We start from the raw sequence: 19,831 nt of genomic DNA, 5'->3' as shown, positions 1-19,831 counted from the left end.
GGAGCATTCAGGCCTGTTGGGGGGTGTCTCAGGGGTGATGGGTGTCAGCTGCCCGGCCTGGAGGAGGATCAGGTGCTGGAGGAGCTGGTGCTCTCAGATCCTGTTGGCTCAGGAAAAGGGAGGGTGTGTGTGTTGGGGTTCAGACAGTGAGGTGTCTAGGGAGTGGTCGCTGGTGCTGCAAGGACCGTGTGCGCAGATGGCTTTCTCCTGGGCTGTTCCTGAGTGCTGAGCTGCAGCTGGGGCTACTTCTGGTTCAGTGTGGCTGCTCACCATAGCCTCTGGGCTGGAGTGGGACAATTGGGTGATTGGGTGTGTGCACAGAGGACTTTGGAGGCAATGTGTGAAACAGAGCTCTTGGGTCCCTGACCGTGGTCCCTGGTGTGTAAGTGGGGATGTTAATGCTTACATGTGTAAGCGTGTGAGTGTGTGTGTGTGTGTGAGTGTGGGCATAGAGGGGCAGTGTCACATCTGGTGGCCTTGAATAAACAGATAGGAGGTCGTGCTGGCGACTACAGCAGCCTGTGTTGGGGCCCATGGCAAGTGCACCAAGATGTGTGGGTATTGCCCTGGTGCCCAGCACCTGTGTGCATGGCAGGAAAGCTGACAGGATGTGTGCATGGGTGCATGTGTGAAAGCAGGTACAAGAGGTTGGCTCTCATGTGTGTGCATGCCCTGGCACTGATGGGCCTCCTTTTTGATTCCCTAGGACCTCACAGGACCATGCTGCTCCTCTGGGAATCTGCTGGAGCCTGGCTAACCCTAGCAGTGACCCTGGCCCTGGGCCCAGGCCGAGGTGGGGCTGTCCCGTGGCAGGACTGCACAGGGGTTGAGTGCTCGCCGCTGGAGAACTGCATTGAGGAGGCGTTGGAGCCGGGTGCCTGCTGTGCCACATGCCTGCAAATGGGCTGTGCCTGCGAGGGCTACCAGTACTACGACTGCGTGCAGGGTGGCTTCGTGGATGGCCGGGTGCCTGCTGGCCAGTCTTACTTCGTAGACTTCGGCAGCACTGAGTGTTCCTGCCCACCTGGGGGTGGCAAGATTAGCTGCCAGTTCATGCTGTGTCCCGAGCTGCCTCCCAACTGTGTTGAGACTGTGGTGGTGGCTGATAGCTGCCCACAGTGTGGCCAGGTGGGCTGTGTGCATGCTGGCCATAAGTATGCCGCTGGCCACACTGTCCACTTGCCACCTTGCCGGGCCTGCCACTGCCCTGACACTGGCGGCGAGCTCATCTGCTACCAGCTCCCAGGTTGCCAGGGCAACTTCTCGGACACAGAGGAGAGTGACCCCGAGCGACACTATGAAGACCCCTATAGCTACGACCAGGAGGTGGCGGAGGCAGAAGCAGCAGGCACCCTGGCTGGGGAGGTCCAGACAGGTGCAGGGGTTCCCCCTGCTGCTCTGGAAGGTGGAAGTAATCCCCTGTCCACCCTGAAAGCCAGTCCCTGGCCAGTTGCCCTCCCCAGGCCGACGGCAGCCACTGCCCTAGGGCCCCCAGCCCCTGTACAGTCCAAAGCCAGAAGAGTGACAGAGGACAGCAAAGAGGAAGAGAAGCAGATGGCTGGCACGAAGCAGCTCACAGCAGGTGGCCTCCAGCGGTTAGATGCTCCGTCCACCACAGCCCCAACGGGTCCCAGTCTCCCTGTCCAGGAGGAGGAGGAGGCAGAGGCCGGGGCAGGGCCTGAAGAGAACCTCATCCCGGAGGCTGAGGTCACCCCCCACAGTGCCAGGCCTGAGGGGGCCATGCCCTTGCCAGCATCAGGCACAGCCGATCGGGTTCCTTCACCAACTGTGCCCAGCTCTCCTGATGACCCGGTCAAGCCCAGCACCCAGCCTGTCCTGGCCACGACTGCGCCTGACACAGCCCAGGTCTCACCCACCCAAGAAGTACCTGAGCACCCACAGGTTCTACCTCGTTCCCGGGCAGTGGTGGTGGCAGAGGACACAGACCCCAACTCCGTCCATTCTGTCCCCAGAGGAGACTCTGAAGGTAAGCCTTCCCCTGCAGGATGGTCACCAGGGCTAAAGAGCCAGCCTTGGCAGGTTCAGGAGGGGGCAGAGCAGGTGGCCAGGGGAGGCCTCTGTGGGAGGAGGGCATGACAATCCTCCTCCTCCTCCAAGTGTCCTATGCAGCCTGGCCCCATCACCTCTGGGCCTCCTCTCCTGTCTCGCAGCCTCCACTCCCTGCCCCAGGGCGTTCATGCCTGTTCTCCCATGTCCCTGGGGCTCCTGTGCCTCCACCAGCCCTCCATGATGTGATGCCCCTCCTCCACCTTCCACATTTTCTCTGCTGCTGTCCTTCCTCTGGGCTGCACCTGACCCTCCAGCGCAGTCTCCTGAATCCTTATCAAGGACACATCAAGTGTCACATTCTTGATTCAGTCTCCTGGGCATCTTGCAGGGCCTGCACACAGAACCCTATGTGTATCAGGTGACCCAGTGGGGGATTCTGGTTACTCCTTGCCCACCCGATTGTCTTCTCTGCCCCTCATTCCTGTCTTCCTCTGAGTACCCCATACCCTCTCCTGTCTCTTCCAAGTGTTGGGTCCCGCTGTTCCTGGCTGGCTCTGACAGTGCTTCCTCCAGGGCCTTTGTGTCAGTCACCCCTGTCCTCTCCAGCTGCTGCTTCCCCTGTTCCTCGCTTCCGGGAGCCCAGAGCTCCTTCCCCATGTTGTCCTCCATGTCGACCTTTGTTACAAATCATCTATGAGCAAGTCCTGGTGGTCCTGGGAAGGCAGGGTGGACCAGTCTATACTTAGTCCCTCAAGACAGGGGCTGTGAGGGAGGACATCTGGGAAGGCTTCCTGGAGGTGTAGATTAAGGTTAGATTAGTGTTTTTGGGACTTGTCCCTTCTTACCAGCTCCCTGTCCTACTGTCTGTGGTGCAGTGGCCTCAGACAGTTCCATTACCCAGTCTGGGCTCTTATGGTGCTTGCTGGTCATGGATTGTGTGTGTATCCTGTGCACAAGCAGTGAGAGTAAAAATGGGAGGGCTAGGGGGCTTCCCAAGATCCGCAGGCCCCTATCCACGGATGGCTCTGCTGAACAGAGCAGGGCAGAAAGAGGCGTGGCTGCTGACTCTGGGGTTCGTCCCCCACCACACTCGTGTAATGAGGAGCATGTGTGCGGGGAGGGCCTGGCTGGGGAGCGTGTGTGTGCCGTGTGTTGGAACCGCAGCCTTTGGGGTTTCCAAAACAGACGCGGCCCCTGCCCTCGCCCCCGCCTCTTAACTGCCAGAGGCTGCTCTGGGGTCTGGGGCTTTGGAATCCTGAATCCTAGAGAACTTCTTTGTTCTCAGGGGCCTTGGTCTGGTTTATTTTCTCTGCCCTGGGCTTTCTCAGGCAGATTTTGGGGTGTGGTCTGGGTGAAGGTTGCTGGGGATCCCCCCTCCCTCACTGAGTACCTCCTGACTCCATGCCCCTATCCCATCTGAGGGCTGTCCTGGCTGGGGCTGCAGAACTGGCAGTGTGGATAGGCAGCTGCAGCTTTGGAGTGGGGGTGGGCTAGAGTCCAGCTTGATCAATGCCCACTGCTCAGGGTCTGCTGTCAACTGCCAATGCACGTGCTCTGGCTCATGACGCATAGAGCTGGGCAAGTGGATCCCTGTTGGATGCCTCAGTTTCTCCAACTGTTAGAGGCAGAAGTCTCCGCTTCCCAGGGCTGCGGTGGAATTCTGTAAGCTCCTTTGTATCAGGTTCTGGGACCGAGCTGGTTGCCTGCTGGGTAGTGAGAAAGGTCAGCAGTGCCCAGTCCCCTGCTTTGCAGTCTGAGGCCCCTCTGTGCCAGCGAACGTGGCTGCACAGCGCTGCCCTCCTGGCCTCTCTGCTGAGGGAGGAGCATCTGCTGGCTGGATTCATGCAGGGATCTCTACCATCAAGATCGTGGACTTCCCGTGATGTGATTTGGGTGATGGAGCTTTCAGGGTGATGGATTGTACCACCCCAGGGAAGTGGAATTTGAGTCTAGAGCTGCCTGGCTCCTGTTCTTGACGGGAAGCCTGGAGATACCCCATTGATGCTGGAGCCTGCGGTGGGGAGATGCCAGAGAGGCTGCTTTGCCCAGCCCAGCCCAGCCCTTAGGTCCTGCTGAGATGCAGGTGATGGGCCTGGAAATGAACCAGCCTGGAGCCTGGAGAGGCCTAGGGCCTGGAACCTGGAACCTCTGGCCCAGGGCGTTTCCAAGCCACTGCCCTGGTCTTGCCTGGGGTAGGGGTCCCTTTGAGCCAGAGCTGTGCCAGGGTTCCAGGCTGCCCTGGCTGGGCCCTCCCCGCCGCTGAGCACGTCCAGATGTGCCTAATGGAAGCCACATGCCCGGCTCCCCGGGCCGGGGAGAAGGAGCAGGCGTCTGTTGTGGCTTGGGGGCTCTGTGGGGGGGCGGCTTCTCCCCAACCTCCGGCTGGCGCTCCATCCCACTGCCTTCCTGGGCTGCAGTGGAGAGTGGAGAGACTCCAGGCAGGGGAGAAGCTGGAGGCAGGTCCTGACCAGGAAGAGGCCCCACTGTAACCTCTGCGGGCCCCAGGAATGTGTGGCAGACAAGGGGCCCCTTTCTGGGATCTCACATAGCAAGCTGACTTAAGAGAGCGGTGAGTCTCTGAATGCTGGGACGTTCAGCTAACAAAGGAACTTGTCCAAATTCAAATGGATGTTTGTGTGACTTGCAAAGACCACGTGTGTGACTCGTGCTGAGTGTTGAAGTGAGCAGCATTCATCCATGCAACAGCACCCTCGGGTACTGGGGGGAGGGAGCCTCAGAGGGTCAGGTCCCTTCCCTGTGGCTGCGTGCTTGGGAGGTGTAATGTCTTCACCCCGACAGCCAACAGCTGAATGTGTGCCTGGCTGGCTGGGACTGACTGTGTGGAGCAAAACCCAGCATAGGTTCTGCTCTTGAAGAGCGGGAGCTTAGTGGGACAGGTGTGAGGTGCTGAGCTTTCTAGGGTTTGAATGATGTGCAATCCTGGGGATCAGAGAGGGCTTTCTGGAGGAGGTAATGGGGATTGGTGGGAAAAGGGTGCTGCTTGCAGGTCCAGGGCAGGGGCTGGCACCATCTGGCTCATTCTGGAGATGCTATCTCCAGTGTAGGGAGGAGGACCTTGCCCTCCTCCCCCACCTGTGGCCCCAATCTGAGCCTTTGGGGATGTTAAAACTTAGAGAGGGTCCTAGGAGTCCTCCAGCCCAGCCTAGGATCCTGGGCGCCCATGGCACCTAGCACCCACAAGGTAGGCAGGTGCTCCAGGATGTTGCAGTGAGCTTGGGAGGGGCCCTCTGTCTGCTGGGATGATGTGCCTGGAGCTGGTCACCCTTCTGTACAATTCCTGGGCAGGTCTGGCCCTGGCTGCCTGCTCCAATGTGCCTGGCCCAGTGAGCTGGATGCCTGATGGGCAGCCTGGAAGTTGCAGCTGGCCTTCCCTATCCCGGGTTTCCCTTTCTGCTATTTTACAGCAGTGGCTTGAGTGTCCCTAGTTTTGGGTATCCTGGGGCACGGCTAGTTGTACTGGGACATGTCCCTGTGGATACAGGGGATAGCCATGTGACCTGGGACCTGTGATGCTATCCTCGGCACTCCAGTCATCTCCTTGGTAGGGCACAAGGGCTGCTGTGAGCACCTATGGATGCTGCCGCCCGGTTGGAGCAAGTATTTCATGGGGAAGTGCTGTGTCTGCCACAGAGGCTTGGTGGTAGGACGATCTCCCAGACAGCCTCCCACCCGTGCCCCAAGGCTGGCTTTTGGTGGGGTATCGGTACACAAGCCAGGAGAGCTCAGAGCTGTTCCGGCTGATGGGTGCCTCTGTGTTTCCTGCTGGCCTGGCCCTGGTGTGGTTCCCAAGGGGTTGTGGTTCCCTGAGCGAGCCCGGGCGGCACCCATCTTACAGACAGGAGGACTTATCCTGAGGCAGGGTCTCCTTAGGAGGTCCTGGCAGAAGGGATGGGCTTGTGGCTGGGGAGCAGATCTGGAGCGGGGAGTGGAGCTCAGTGACCTGGGGCTGGGGCCCCTGTGTTTGCTGCCTGGGAGGGAGTGGGCACCTTGCACAGCTGTGATCGTAGCAGGGGTCTGGGACTGGGGCTAGGCTAGTGATGGATTTCTTGGTTTTAAAAGTTGACTCTATTTTCTTCCAGCCGGCTTTGGGATCTCATTTGTATGCTGCAGAGCTCCCCATTTGGAACAGGCAGAGCGTCAGGTTTGAATCTCTTCAGAGCTATGCAGACATAAGCAGCTCAGAAACATTCCCATCACACCTCACGTCCTGTAGCAGTCACCTTCTGTCCCCTCCTTCTCTGCCCCTGGGAGCCTGCCTTCCAGGTCTATGGATTGGCAGGGCCCAGCTGGGAGTCACATGTGCCTGTCTTCTGTGGCCTGGTGGGCCATTTTCCAGGCTTAGCCATGCCTTCGTATGTGTTGGGACTTGGCCCCTTCTTCCTGTGGCTGCATGCTCTCCCATCGTATGTGCACCACATTCTTTCATCTCTGCAGCCATGGTGGACATTGCATTTCCAGCTTTGAGCTCCGAGGGATGTGGTGGCCATGCTGTAGTATGGGCATGCTGTAGTATGGACAGAGGACATGTGTTTTCGTTTCTCTGGGAAAACACCCTGGGGTAGGACCTCTTGTTAGCTGAACCACCAAACCATCCTGCAGAGTGGCTGTGCCATTTTGCCAGGTTCCACCAGCAGTGCCGTGGTTTTCCATGTCACCGTGTGTCTATGTGTACCTGTTGTTGTGGCTACCCTTGAGGGGGATGAGCTGGTGTCTCATTGTGGTTGTGATTTGCATTTCCCTGACAAGATGCTGAGCATCATTTCGGATTACTTTAGAAAGTCCCAGCAAACACAGTACCCAGCACATGTTCCCCTGGCAGTGGTAATGCCATCACCATGTCACGTGATCTCTAGAGAACCCCAGTGTGCCCACTGTGCAGGGCAGGAAGAGTGTGAAGAAGGCAGCCGGAACCTGAGTGTTGCTCTGAACATCATTTTGATGGAGGCATCTCGGAAACCCCCTGGGATTAGACCATATTTGAGAGCCACTGCCCGACAGCTGCGGGTATGCACAGAGATACATCCTGCTCTGTCCCGTGCCTTGATCGCTTAGCAGCCACCTTTGTCACTGCACACCAGTCCTTGTCACGGCCTCCTTCTGGGGCTTATAGCAACATCCAGGTTCAAAGGACAAGCAAAGTGTTTGACTCAGAGTTGTGCTTCTGGCCCTCTTGCTGGTAGAACCTGGGGATGTGAAGGCCTCTTCCATGCCCTGCCCCAGCATGAGATCTTGGGGGTCATTGTGTGGGGGCCACACCCTTTGCCTGCTGGCACCTCCTCCAGCCTGTGCTCAGCTTGCGTAGCTTCTGTGGTGTCTTTGTCTGGCAGTGTCTGGGCCAAGGGGAGGCTTCTGTCTGGCTGTGGTCAGCACCGTCTGGACTAGACTCTTCCAGACTCTCCGCCCCATTGTGGTCTCTTGGTCTCTGAGATGGGGGGAGTCAGGACTGTGGCCAATCACTGGGGGCTGTGTGACCTCAGGTGAGCGACTGGCCCTCTCTGAGCCACAGTTTCAGCATCTGTATGGCGGGTGGATTATCTCAGGCTTCCTTAGAGAGCAAGTAAGAAAGGCAGCCAGCGCAGATGGCTGCCTGGGGCTGTGTGGCCATAGGACCACTGCACTCTGCTGGGTGGGGCAGAGACTTGAGTTGTTTGTTTAGGTGGACAGATTTGTGTCTTTTTGGTTGGGCAGAAGCTGTCCCCTCTGTCAAATGAACTAAGCGCCAAGCCTGTTGGGGTTGGGTGGGGGTGCTTAGCCGCTCACTTCCTGACCCCCACCCACATGTGTGTCATCCAGCTGCCTCCAGATGTGCAGCCCAGCGTTCCTTGATGGCTGTTCCTGCCCCAGGCTACACTGAGCCTGCACAGCCTGGCTGTGAGGCTCCCATCCCTGAAATGAAGGGGAGGCACACTGGTCCACTCAGGCTGCCTGCCAGAACACCTGTCTGTCACCTGTAGGGTGTGCATGGAGTATGTGCTGTGTCCTAGATGTATGTGCATTCTTGTGCATGCACCGGCCCACCAGGCCGCATGTCACCCCTGTGGGTTTGGGGGACATGCTCTTGTTATGCCTATCTAATGGACAAGGTTTTTGAGGTCCAGCCAGGTTAAATGCATTGTTCAAGGACCATGAGGCTGATGAAGCAGAGGTTTGCCAACCACTGCTTGGGTCTTTTGTTCCAGACACTTCCCAGGCTCTCCTGGCTACTTCCTGAGTTTACCCAGCTGCTCTGTGCAATCAGGTGCTTCCCCATGATCCAGACAGAGGCCCTGGGACCACTGTGATTGCTGGCCCTTGGAAGTGAGAGCAGGGCTGGGAACAGGACCGGCAGCAGTAGGCTCTATGTCTATCTGTGCCCCAGACCTCTTCCCTGCAGAGTAGGACAAGCTGGGCAGGCTCTGGCTACAAGGAACAGGCCTGACTGGGTGTCAAGAGCAAGAAAGGACAGGAGCATCCCCATGGCTTCCAGTCCCACCCTTTGCTGTCCATACTCACTCAGGTCAGCTTGGGGGCTGGATACTCTAAACCAGCCTTGGCTGGTTGTCTGGGAGTTTGTGGGAAGCAGAGAGGTTATGCTTGTTGGGTGGGAATGAGGAGCCTGCTTTGATGCCAGAGATGGGTACAAGCATGTGGTTAGGTATGAACTAAGCATAGCATCTTAGGCTGCTGGAACCAGTGGGAACCGAGTCCCTTCCCTTAATCCCAGGTGCACCTGCTGTCCAGCCCAGGTGTGGTAGGGCCCCTGCATGACCCATGGCTTTGGGTTTCCAGAAAGAAGCCCTTGCTTTGTGAACATTAGCAGTTCATTCAGATGTTTTAAAGCACTGGCAAAGTGTGCCATGGGCACTGATTTTACCACCACAACCTGTGCTCATAAATGGGTGACTCCCTCCCCTGGCTGTATGACCAGGACTCCACAGAGGCCCAGGGTTCAGAGATGGGGTCCAAAAGTTTTGACTCTCAGCCTCATACTCTCCATCCTGACCTGCCTTCCTGTCTGAGGCAAAGCTGCATGAGGCAGTGCCATGAAGGGCCACATGTACTGGAGACAGAGAGAGAACAGTGCTTGGGCAGGTGACAGTGGGATCCTGGGGCGTCTCCATGCCAGCCTACCTCAGTGGAATGTGCTGATCTGTGGCAGGTGCTTCCTGAGATGGTTCCCCAGAACTGTGTCAGTTCTCACATTGGAAGTGTTAAAGCTAGCTGCTGGGGGCTCAGCGTGTGGGCCTGGACCAGAGGTGGAAACCGAGTCTAGATCAGCTGTGCCGTGGCCCTTCCTCACCAAGCAGGCACCTTCCCATTGTGGAGAGAAAGGCCCCAGACTCCCTGCCCAAAGTCCTTGTCCTGTGTGGCCCCTGCCCGAGGTCCCTGTCTAGTGTGGCCCCTGAGATAGTTTTTGGCTGCCTTTTCTAGGTGTTCTTGGCCTTCCCTCCAGACGAGAGTGGGTGAACACCTCCCTGACCAGCCTGGTCACGTGGCACTTAATGTTTACTTCCTGTCTACCTGAGAGAAGAAAACACTTCCAGTTTTGTATATTGGTGACATTAAAAAAAATCTGTTATCTATTTGTGTTAATATATGTTTGCGTTTTAAAGGGTGGATACTGGCCTGGGAAAACTGGAATTACCTATAGTCAAGCTCCTTGTAGACAGGCTGCTCAACAAGTCCATGCAAATGCACGTTTATAAAAACTGTGTGGATTTCAGACGTTTTTGTACTGAAGTAAACTGACCCTTTAATTTCGTCTTTGTACAAGTTTTTCCAAATCCCTTTGTATTAAGCCATCTGCCTGTCCAGCTGAGACTGGACCAGGCTGATTGCAGGAGCCTGGAACGCCATCCTGGTCTTCTGTGTGGCTAACAAGGCCCCAAGCCCTTGAGCCATCACTGCTGTCTGTGTGTTTGCAGGAATACCGACTCGGGAGTGGAGCTTGCTCTTGAACACAGGCCCTGTAGTATGGATCGAGGACATCCCTAGCTGCATCTTGACCAGTGTACCAAATACCTTCTCCCAGCCCGTGCATTTCTGTGTTTACAAACCTGCTAGGGTTCTAATTGTTATCATGTATACTGTGTGGCTCAGTTTTGAAAGAATTGACATCTTTGACCATGTGATTTTGAACTGTTGGGAGACCAGGGTGCAGTTCCAGACTTGGCTTTGGCCTGGCTTAGACCTGACTGTTGTGGCCCTTTGGGGAAGTGGACCAGTGGAACGAAGATCTCTGCCTCTGTGACTCTCGCTTGCTCTGTCACTCTGCCTTTCAAAACAGTAAGTCAGTCAATTAGTCAGTGTTTAAAGCAGCTCTGCCTCCTCCCCCAGTCATAGCCAGATACCCAGGGTTCTGCGCTTCTGCGCTAGCTGAACTGTGCTGTCCTGAACAGGTGGATCTCTTGCATCATTTGGAGACCTTCCATGAACACCTTTGCATTTCCATTGGTGGTTTTTTCGGTTTCTGGAGCCATTATGCTTTCTCCATGGAACTGGCTACAGGCGATTTTGGAGACTCTGGGGAAGGTTGGCTCCCAGAGGCCTTTGTGGAGGAGGCAGAGGAGCCTGGAGCCTGGCTTCCAACCCCAAATAGAGTGATGGCTGAGAGCCATTCCGAGAGTGGGCCTGGGCAGGAGGGCCCTGCTTCCCGTGGGAGAGGTGGTGCTAAGGGCCTCCATCCTGCCTTCTCCGCCCCTCACTTCCTTCCTACAAGTTTTGCCCAAGAGCTGCTTGTAGGAGCTGCTGGCCTGGATTCTGGACATGTGGCTCTCGCTCCTACCTGCTGTCAGCTGGGATGTATGGCTTGGGGCAAGCTGGGCCTCCTTTGTCAGCTGGGGTGGGGTGCAATCAGGGCCCCGCAAGAGGGTTCCTGCTCCTTCCTGCCTGGGGTGCGATGGTCAGCAAGTGGGTGCAGTGGTAGCTGTGCCATGGGGGTACAGGCAGTCTACACCTTCCCCAGGGGAGCAGGAGAAGGTGTGGGTTTGCAGCTGCCCTGCCGGTGTGGTCAAGGAAGCATCTCTTGGGCTACACTTAGTGGGCACAGACAGCATCCTCTGCCCTCTGGGGTTGGCCTGTTTCTGTGGTCTTGGGGGTTGGAAGTCAGAGCTGAGCTTGGGACGCCTTCTCCTTTGTCCACCTTGCAGACCTCACAAAAAGATGCAAACAGCACTGGGGGTGGTCAAGGAAGGCCTCCCCAGGGCAGGCAAGGGTAGCCTCTGCCCCCAGCTCAGGAGCAGCCAGGCTGCTGGGGACACAGGGCTCATGCCTGGCTTTTTCTGAGCTGTTTGATCAGGCCTCGCAAACATCCTGTCCACAGGGGCCCCCATCACCTGTGCCTGCCAGATGTGCACATTTCTTTGCAACCTTTGCAAAGCCGAAATTCTTGAGGGCTTTAAAGTCAGGGGCAGGGGTGTGTCCTGAGAGGTGGTGACCTCTGGACTGGATTGTTCTGGGCCCCATTGTCTTGTAATCGAAGAAGGAAGATGTGAGACACCAACCCTCCCTCCCCTGGATTCTCAGCATCCTTTTCTAACGGAAGTTACCTGAATGGGTGATACCTGGCTAGGGTCACCACCAAATACAAGACACAAAAGGGGTAAACAGCCCTCTCCAGGGCTGGCCACCCCCTCCACCCCCAGGTCCAGTGTTTTGAGACTTCTTCCAGAAATGCTGCCTTTGAAAGAAACAAACGATAACATGTTGGGCTCTGATTTTTTTTTTTCAGAAACATTCAGAGATTTGTTCCAGAATCTTGCATGCAGATCTGACTCCCATGAGAAGGTGTAGAAGGTGGTGTGGGTGTGACATCAGGTGTTTTATGGCAAGGTTTCTGGAAGCTTTGCTGCCGTCTGGGTCCCTGTAGTGAGTGTCCGTGATGCTCTTGTCCATGCTCATGCGGAGCATCTGGCAGCAGAGCAGGTTCCTAGAAGGGCAAGTGCTGGGTCCAGTGCTCTTACTTCAGTGCACTGAGTGGTTATCACTGAACAGGAATGTGGTAGCTCTGGAGTGTGCAGCTCAGTGCCGTTAAGCACGCTTTCCAGAACTTTCTCATCTTCCTCTGCTGAAACTCTCTCCCCAGGAAACCCCAATTCCCATCTCCCTCCCCTAGCCTGCTGCATCCTGTTCCTGCTTTCTAGAAGTCCGAGGGGCCTGGGACCTTGGCGCCCTGTGGTGTTGTGTGGTGTCAGGCGTAGTGGGCTTTAGATTGCCTGCTGTCTCCAGCTCTGCTTCTCTTGTAGGTGTTGGGGATGGAGGAGGGTGAGGCTGGGGGAGTGTAGTTGAGTCAGGCAGAGGTGCAGCAGGAATCATGGTGGCTCTCAGCCTTGCCCTCTCTCCTGCACAGTCGCCACCCCCTTTACCTTGATCGTCCCTATTCCCTCCACTCCCTTAGGTTTTCGCCACCAGAACAGTCTTGCCTTGCTTGCCCTGTTCTTGAAATTCCTGTGCGTGCGCTGCGTGTGCAATGCTTTCCCATGGCTCCCTCTGCATCGTCACCTGTGCACAGCCCAGAGAGTCTGCAGTTCTGCCTTGGTGGATGTTACCCCTGTCACTCAGAAGGAAATCACAGGACCTAGGTTTGCACATCTCCCACGGCCCTGGGAGCAGGCATTGGTTCCCTAAGGGGCACTGCGAAGGGCATGATTGCTACCCTGGTCTCACTGCCTGCTGTCAGGCAGTGAGTGTGGAGGGCGTCAGGAAGCTGGGGTCCTGTCAGGTCACTGTGAGTCCTGGAAGATCGGGGCTGGGCCGTCACGTCAGGGCATTGTCTGCTCACATCCCTGGAGTTTCTCAGGGATTTCCTTCCCCGGCACACACCTTTTGCAGAACAGCCCAGTGGAGATAGCCTAGGCTGTGGGCTCCTGTCGCTAGCACATTCATTGGGCTGCAGTCTCTTTGTGTGGTGATTCCTTTGTGAATGAACTCATCCATCCAGAAGGTCATCATGGACGCCCTGTGTGTGTTTGGGGAACTGGGGTGCTGCCTTTCCTGAACCCTTCTTGTTTGCCTGCATTCCTGTTTTGCAAAGGGCCCCTGGGGAGGGGCCTTCTGTCGGTGTTGGTGTTACAGGTGTGGGAATGGCGGCTAGAGGATGGATGACTTGCCTGAGTCTCCTAGACCAGGAGTGGTGGGCCAGATGGCAACAGTTTCCCAGGATGGAAACTGCTATGCAGAGGTGAGGTTGAGGGGAGGCAGCTGCAGAGGACTTAAATTCTTCCTGGTTACTGCTAAAGCCTCGGGCTGTGTGCCTTAAACTTGAAGAGGACAAAGGGCAATGACCATGGACTTTTTGGTCTTGACAGTAGCTTTCAGTGGGTTGACAGACAGGAGTCTGAATTGCAGCATCCAGCCCACAACTGCTCCATCTCAGACCTCTGCTATGCCCCCAGCTGGCAGCTGGAATCCTGAGGTATTTCAGACCTAGGCTTAGCCCGTGTCACCACCCTCCCTCTGGTGGCTGGGATAGGTATGTCACTTGGCAGTGACACCCTCCCAGGAGGAAGTTGCCTGTGATTTAGGCATGCTGCTGGCTGGAGCCCAGCTGATAGGCAGGGAGGGATGAGGACTGGTGCTGTGGTGCAGGGTTTAAGCCTCTGCTTGCTACATGGTTCAAGTGCTGGCTGTTTCCGATCCAGCTCCCTGAGTACGCACCTGGAAAAGCAGCAGAAGATGATCTCAGTGCTTGGGCCCCTGAACCCACCTGGGGTTGGAAGGGCTGGCCTCAGGGGGCTGGAGTGAGACAGGTCAGCATGCCTACTGATGTCAACCCATTGACCCCTGCTCCAAGTAGGTGATCCTCCCAACATCTGGGTCACAGCTTCAAGTTCCTGTATTTGCAGAGGAAGAAAGGAGGATGGCAAAGGCGGCCAGTAGAGTGTCAGGAACCTGGTCTGTGGTCCGGGAGAGGCAGGGGAAGGCATTCCACCTACAGGAGGACTGGGCCACCTGGCTGGCTGCTGCTGGTGAGCAGTGGAGGTGACCTGAAGGATGGGCTGCCCTGAGTTGCCTGCCAACAGACACGGTGAAGCCGAGGCCTGGAGCTCCAAGACTAGAACCCCCCACCTCATCTGTGAAACATGAAAAATGACCTGAGGGTTCAAGTGCTGGGACCTGGGCCTGGCTTGTGGCCAGTACTCTGTCTGAGCTGTTGCTGTTATCCCTGCTGGACGCCCATCTCCAGCCCTCTGGCAAAGGCCCAGGATCTGTTGCAATTGCTTAATCCCAGTAAGGCGGATTTGGGAAAGGGGTTGGGAGGAAGGATTCAGTCCCATAAAAACTGGAATGTTGTGTGTTGGAGCTGTGTGGAAAAGGGACAGGCTGTGGGGGTGACAGGCGTGGCCAACTTCCTGTCACCAAAATATTCAAGCAAGGGGAGACCCTCCCATGCCTAGAGTGTAACAGGAGGGGCTGGGGTGATGGCTGTGAGACTCCAGCACTGACTGCGGCATCTGGGCAGGGAGCGGCAGGGCCCCACATGGCACCCAGCACTTCTGAGTCCTGGGCCTGGCATGTCAGGGCTGTGCTTAGTTCACATGGCCCATGGTACTCCTGCCTGCCCAGGGTCTGATCCTCTTCACGAGTGTTCAGGGAACACCTGTGTCAAGTTAGGTGCTGTGCTAGAGGCTGGATTGTACCTTCTCACCCCAACATGGCAGATGGGATGCTGTCACCTTGGAGTAGGCTCTGTGGAGGAGAAGACAAGTCGTTAAGGTCCCCTGTGTGTCTGTGTGTCGGACAAAGGCTGTCTTGGGGCTGACCTGATCTAATCCTGCCTGAGAAAGTAGGAACAGGAAGTGGGCCCTGCCCTGCGGTTGCATCTTCTGTTGACTGTGGCTCCCACCTTGGTGCCTGATTCCTTCCACACTCTGCTCTGTTCCTCTCCTTATCTGTGTGTCTCGATTTGTAGAACTTAAATATGTATTTACTAACGGAGAAAGACTTACCTTCTTTTGCAGAAAGATTCCCGGATGTCCTTAAACTTTCTCTCTTGAGATGAATTTTCACATCAGTTTGAGGGATTCTGTGGTAGTTATGCTGGGATGTTGGGACTGCACTGAAGTAGATTAAAAAAAAAAAGATTTATTTGGGGCTGACATTATGGAATAATGGGTGCACTCGTTGGACCTCTGCATGCACATGGGAGACCCAAATGGAGCTCCTGGCTTTGGTCTGGCCTACCCCTGTCTTCGCAACCATTTGGGGAATGAAACAGTGGATGGAATATTTCTCTTTCTGTTTCTGTTCTTGAAAGGCAGTGTGATAGAAAGAGAGAAAAAAAAGATCTTCCAACTGCCGAATCACTCCCCAAATGGCCACACTAGCTGGGACTGGGTCAGGCCCAAGGCAGAAGCCAGGAGCTTCATCCAGATTTCCCATGTGGGTGGCAGGGGCCCAAGCACTTGGGCCATCCTCCTCTGCCAACTCAGGTGCATTAGCAGGGAGCTGCATCAGAAGTGGAACACTGGAGCATTTATACGGGGTGCCTGTGTTGCAGGTGGTAGTTTAACCTGTGGTGCCACAATGCCAGCCCTGAAGTAGTGAAACAAGGAACTTCCATCTTCAGATCCTGACTGTCGCCAGGCATTTGGAAGGCATGGCTAGTAGCATCCTCTGCACTGGATGGCCACATTCTCTCAGTCTCTTGGATGGCGCACACTCGCCGTGTGTGCATGGCTAGTGGGGTTCTCTAGGACTTTTTCTGCTGACTTTTCTGGTGCAGAACCAAGTTACTACTGTGAACATTTTGGCTTTATTTTTGGCCACCCTATCTTAGAAATTCGTCTTAATCCTTTGTAAGTTTTGTTTCCTGTGGATTCCCTAGAAAGATGAAGTGGCACCTGCACACAGGGACACTGTTCCTCCTCGGCAATCCCTCTGCTCTTTCCTCGCTTTTGTTTAAGGCCTTTGTTCACTTTTGTTTAAAGCCAAGTTGTTAAATATTATTACAAATTAAAAATGAAGTTCTTGAACATGTCGAATTAACTGACATGGAACACTTTTCAAAGCCATTAGAGGTGTATCAAGGAAAACAGGCTTTGAAACAAGCTTGTGTGTACTGACCAAAAAGAGACATCTTCTGGTAAAAACAACACGAACCTGTCCTGCCCAGGTAGCGCAGGTGGTCCTCTCTGGGTGGGCATCAGGCGGAATGCAGGTCCTGCCTCAGGCCTCGCCGTTTCTTACTGCTGCTCCTGTCTTAGCTGGGCTTTCCTGTTGTTTGCTTCTTGGATAACAGAACCGCAAACCATGGTGGAGGTGGTCTTGGGACTTAGGAATTCACAGCAGGAGGAGTGGCTGCTGCTGCTGTCTCTGCCATCTGTGGTCTGAGGCTCCTGGGATTCCGTGCGTGATTGGATCTGCCTTTGGGTCTCCTCTTGTTTTCCTTCCCTCTTCGTGCCTCCCTCTTGGCTGCTCTCTGTGGTGATTGGGGCGCTTGCGGGATTGCTGTCTATGATCCTGGAGTGCTGGGATGGATGTTGCTGTGGTTCCTTGCCTGCTATGGTTGTGCCTGGCTGTCATGAGCACTGCTCATCCCTGCTCTCTGCCCCAGTTCTGAGGTCCTTGCATGGAGGAGCCTGTGATGTGGAGACCATCTGCAAGGTCCTGGCCACTGTCCTACTGGAGCAGGAGCCCCACCAGAGTCAGGAAGGTCAGCTCCCTGAACACCTTTTCTCCTTCAGTGACATCTGGCTCCACTCCCTGCACTGCCATGGGACTTGGTGGGGAGTCTTCTTAGGGATTGTGTGATCCCAATATGTCTGCCTGGATGTCATTCCTGTGAGTGAAACCATATCCCTTCCCTTGGCCACTTGGCTGTCCCCAAACCTTCCTTGTGATGACTTTCTTGTCCCTACTGGCAGGTACCCTAATCATGCCCCTCTGCCCTCGCATCCTCCCACCCCCTGTGCTGCTGTCCATGGTGCTGAGCTTGATGTCCATACCACTGAGGACAGGGGTGGTGAGCTGGGGTGGGGGTTGGGGAGGAGCTGCTGGGTCTCAGGCTCTCTGCTCATGTTTGTGGTAATGGTGAGTGGGTCCAGCTGGGCAGCTGTGGCTCCTCCCACGATGGTCGTGGGGCCACTGGTGGGGCTGTGCAGCGCTCTCTGAGGTCCGCCTAATGCTCCCATGGCTGAGCAAGTTTTTTTTTTTTTTTTTTTTCCTACTGTATTACATTTGCTAGTGTCACCATCTGTGGTATTTTTGTCATAGTAAGGACTTTGGGTGGAGGCCCAAGGAGTGTGGTGTTTGCTGATTGTTCCAGGTGGCCGTTAATGACCGGAGTTTCACCCCTCCTGCTGCTGCCACCGCAGAAGCAGAATGGTACTGGTTGTCACTGAAGGCCATCATCTCAGTGTTAGTGAAGAAGAAGCAGAAGCTTGGGGAGGAGCATGGACTGGCTGTGCGGCGGGGCGGATTAGGCAAAGGACCCATGACAGGCTGCTGCTCTCACTGCCACTGTCCCCCTGGGTGTCTGTCCCTCAGCCAGGCATGTTGTGTGCGTTACATGAGTTGCTCAAGTTGTGTGAGGCTCCTGGAAGTGCTCCACCTGGGTGGCCATCTAACCCCTGCACAGAAGGACGTGGAGTCCTTGTGGGGGGAGCGGTGCCCCAGGTGGGGCTGACATGGTCAGGAGCCATCCAGCTCAAAGAGATTGAGTCCATTGTGTTGCCTCTGCTCCTGGGTGTTCTCCCTGAGCCTGACACATGTGTCACCACTGTCAGAACTGCAGGGATGGATGCCTGGGCCAGCTGCCCACTTCCTCCTTTCCTAATCTCATCCTCCTATGTGTGTGTTTTCTTCTCTTTGATCTTGCTCACCCCTCCCGCTCCCGGCCCGCCCTGGGTGACAGCTCCTTCTATCCGATCTGTACTTTCTGTTCTTTCCAAGTGTGCTGCACAATGAGCCTGAGGGTTCTGTGTGTGGGATTTTTGATCTGTCTTCTGTTGCATCTCATTCAATTCCTCTCCCTCCGAATGGTGTAACGTCTGTGTGTGTGTGTGCTGTCCTCCACCAACATGGGCACCAGGAGCTCCCCTGGGGAGTCATTCACATCCCTTCCTGCTACCATTTTCTTAGCTCCTGTCTCGCCATGGTGTCTGAGGTCAGGCCCTGTAACAGCGGGATTTCTTGTGCACGTGGGGGTTCATTTGGGGCCACTCCTAAGGATAGACTGTCTAAGGAGTAGGCAAGAGGAGGTGGGCAAAGCCATGGTCTCCACAAGGTCTGTTCCCACGGGAGCTCGGGAGAGACTGGGTTATTGGCTGTGCTCCTTGGGCTCATTATGCCCTTGTGGGTAGGGCTCAACCTTCTAGGTGCTTCCCCAAAGAAGGTGTGGTTTGTGGGTTGTCCGTAGCCAATTGCCCTGCAGCAGGGGGTGGCTATGTTTCCTTGCCTGGTAAGGGGAGTCTGGTAGGGCACCAGCAACACCTGCCATCCTAGTGGCCCCCTGACGCTCCCATACCTCCCTGTATTGCTCCTACAGGCTCCACCAAGGACCTGATTGAGACGTGCTGCGCAGCTGGACAGCAGTGGGCCATTGACAATGATGAGTGCCTGGAGATTCCTGAGAGTGGCCTGGAGGGTGATGTCTGCAGGTAGGGAGGGCACTTTGGAGCCAGCAGAGCCCCTGCCCGGCAGCCTGCTCGACCCCAGGCTTCCAGGTGTGCCAGGGCAGTGGGATGCAGCTGTGGTGAGTCATCAGGCTGGGCTTTCTCCAGGGGTGGAGAGTACAGGATTGGCCCTCACTTTTTCCAGTGCCCAGCCCCCACTGCTTCCTTCAGAAAATGTTTTGCTCAAGCTGTGTACCTTTCCTTTCCTCGCTGCTGTCTCACCAAGTCTGGACCACCTAGGCCTTAGAGTGTGTACTCTCTGGGTCCCAGGCGTTGCAGCTGCATGACGCTGGAGCATCCTTACGTCTTTAAGGGATGGGGAACTCACCCCCTTGTGGAGGCTGCCTCTACCCTGTACCCAGACTTTCTGGAACTGGATCCCCCTGGCCGTCTTGGTAGGAGGATCTCTTTGTGCTACCCCCTGAGCATCAGTGTTCCACAGCCAGGAGGACCCTGGGCCTGAGGCTTTTCACGTAGGCCTGGAAGTGAAGTCCACTTGCTGCAGGCTTGGGCAGGTGCTTGCCTGCTCCAAGCCTTGGTTGGAGTTTCCTCTGTGCCCTGGGGGCTGGTACGCCCCTTGTGGAGGGACCCCCCAAGTTAAGCCATGCTCTGTGTTGCAGGACAGCCCAGAAGCAATGCTGTATCTCCTACCTGAAGGAGAAGAGCTGCGTGGCTGGCGTCATGGCGGCCAGGGAAGACGAGGCATGCGGGGCCGAGGACGGCGACAGCTGTGGCGTCTCCCTGTACAAGGCAAGCCCTGTCTGCAGCCAGCCTGGATCCTTGGGTCCAGGAGCCTGAGGTCCTCCCTGGCGATGTTCACTCCTTGGATGGGGGGTGGGGATGGAGTCTGAGCCCATTTTGGGCATTAGGGACACAGCCTTGAGACAATCCCTGCTCTCCCTCTCTTTCGTATCGGAGAGACATAGACCTAGATGAACTCGTTGCTGTGTGTTATATTAGGGGGTGAGGGTGCTAAGGAGTAGGAGGAAATGCTATGGAGTCTGGAGCATGACAGGCTGGGGACAGCTTCCCCGGGAAGAGGACTTTTGCATAAACTCTGGTAAACCATGGGCATGCCTGCAGGATGCTGTCCATGAAGCTGGAACCACCCGTACAAATGTCTTGGGGTGGGAGCTTGGTTAGCCTGTCACTGAAGTGGAGCCAGCGAGGAGGGCACGGGGTAGGTCCTGTCCGTCATCACAAAGCCC

The 19,831-nt window shown here is 55.9% G+C and overlaps 1 protein-coding gene across 3 annotated transcripts in view; it reads left to right on the top strand.

Moving 5' to 3' along the window:
- The window catches only part of FBLN2 (fibulin 2), a 53,893-nt gene that overhangs the window by 16,076 nt on the left and 17,986 nt on the right, over positions 1-19,831 (top strand). For all 3 annotated transcript variants that reach the window (XM_058678526.1, XM_058678525.1, XM_058678524.1), the window contains exons 2-4: positions 707-1,987; positions 18,497-18,608; positions 19,244-19,373. In XM_058678526.1, the coding sequence (XP_058534509.1) occupies positions 721-1,987; positions 18,497-18,608; positions 19,244-19,373 (1,509 nt within the window). In that variant the 5' untranslated portion in view covers positions 707-720. The remainder of the gene's footprint in view (positions 1-706; positions 1,988-18,496; positions 18,609-19,243; positions 19,374-19,831) is intronic.

Source organism: Ochotona princeps, chromosome 21 (assembly GCF_030435755.1).
Source record: "Ochotona princeps isolate mOchPri1 chromosome 21, mOchPri1.hap1, whole genome shotgun sequence".
Lineage (NCBI taxonomy): Eukaryota > Metazoa > Chordata > Mammalia > Lagomorpha > Ochotonidae > Ochotona > Ochotona princeps.
The sequence above is the reverse complement of the archived record's forward strand: the minus strand, read 5'-3'. Positions and strand labels throughout refer to the sequence as shown.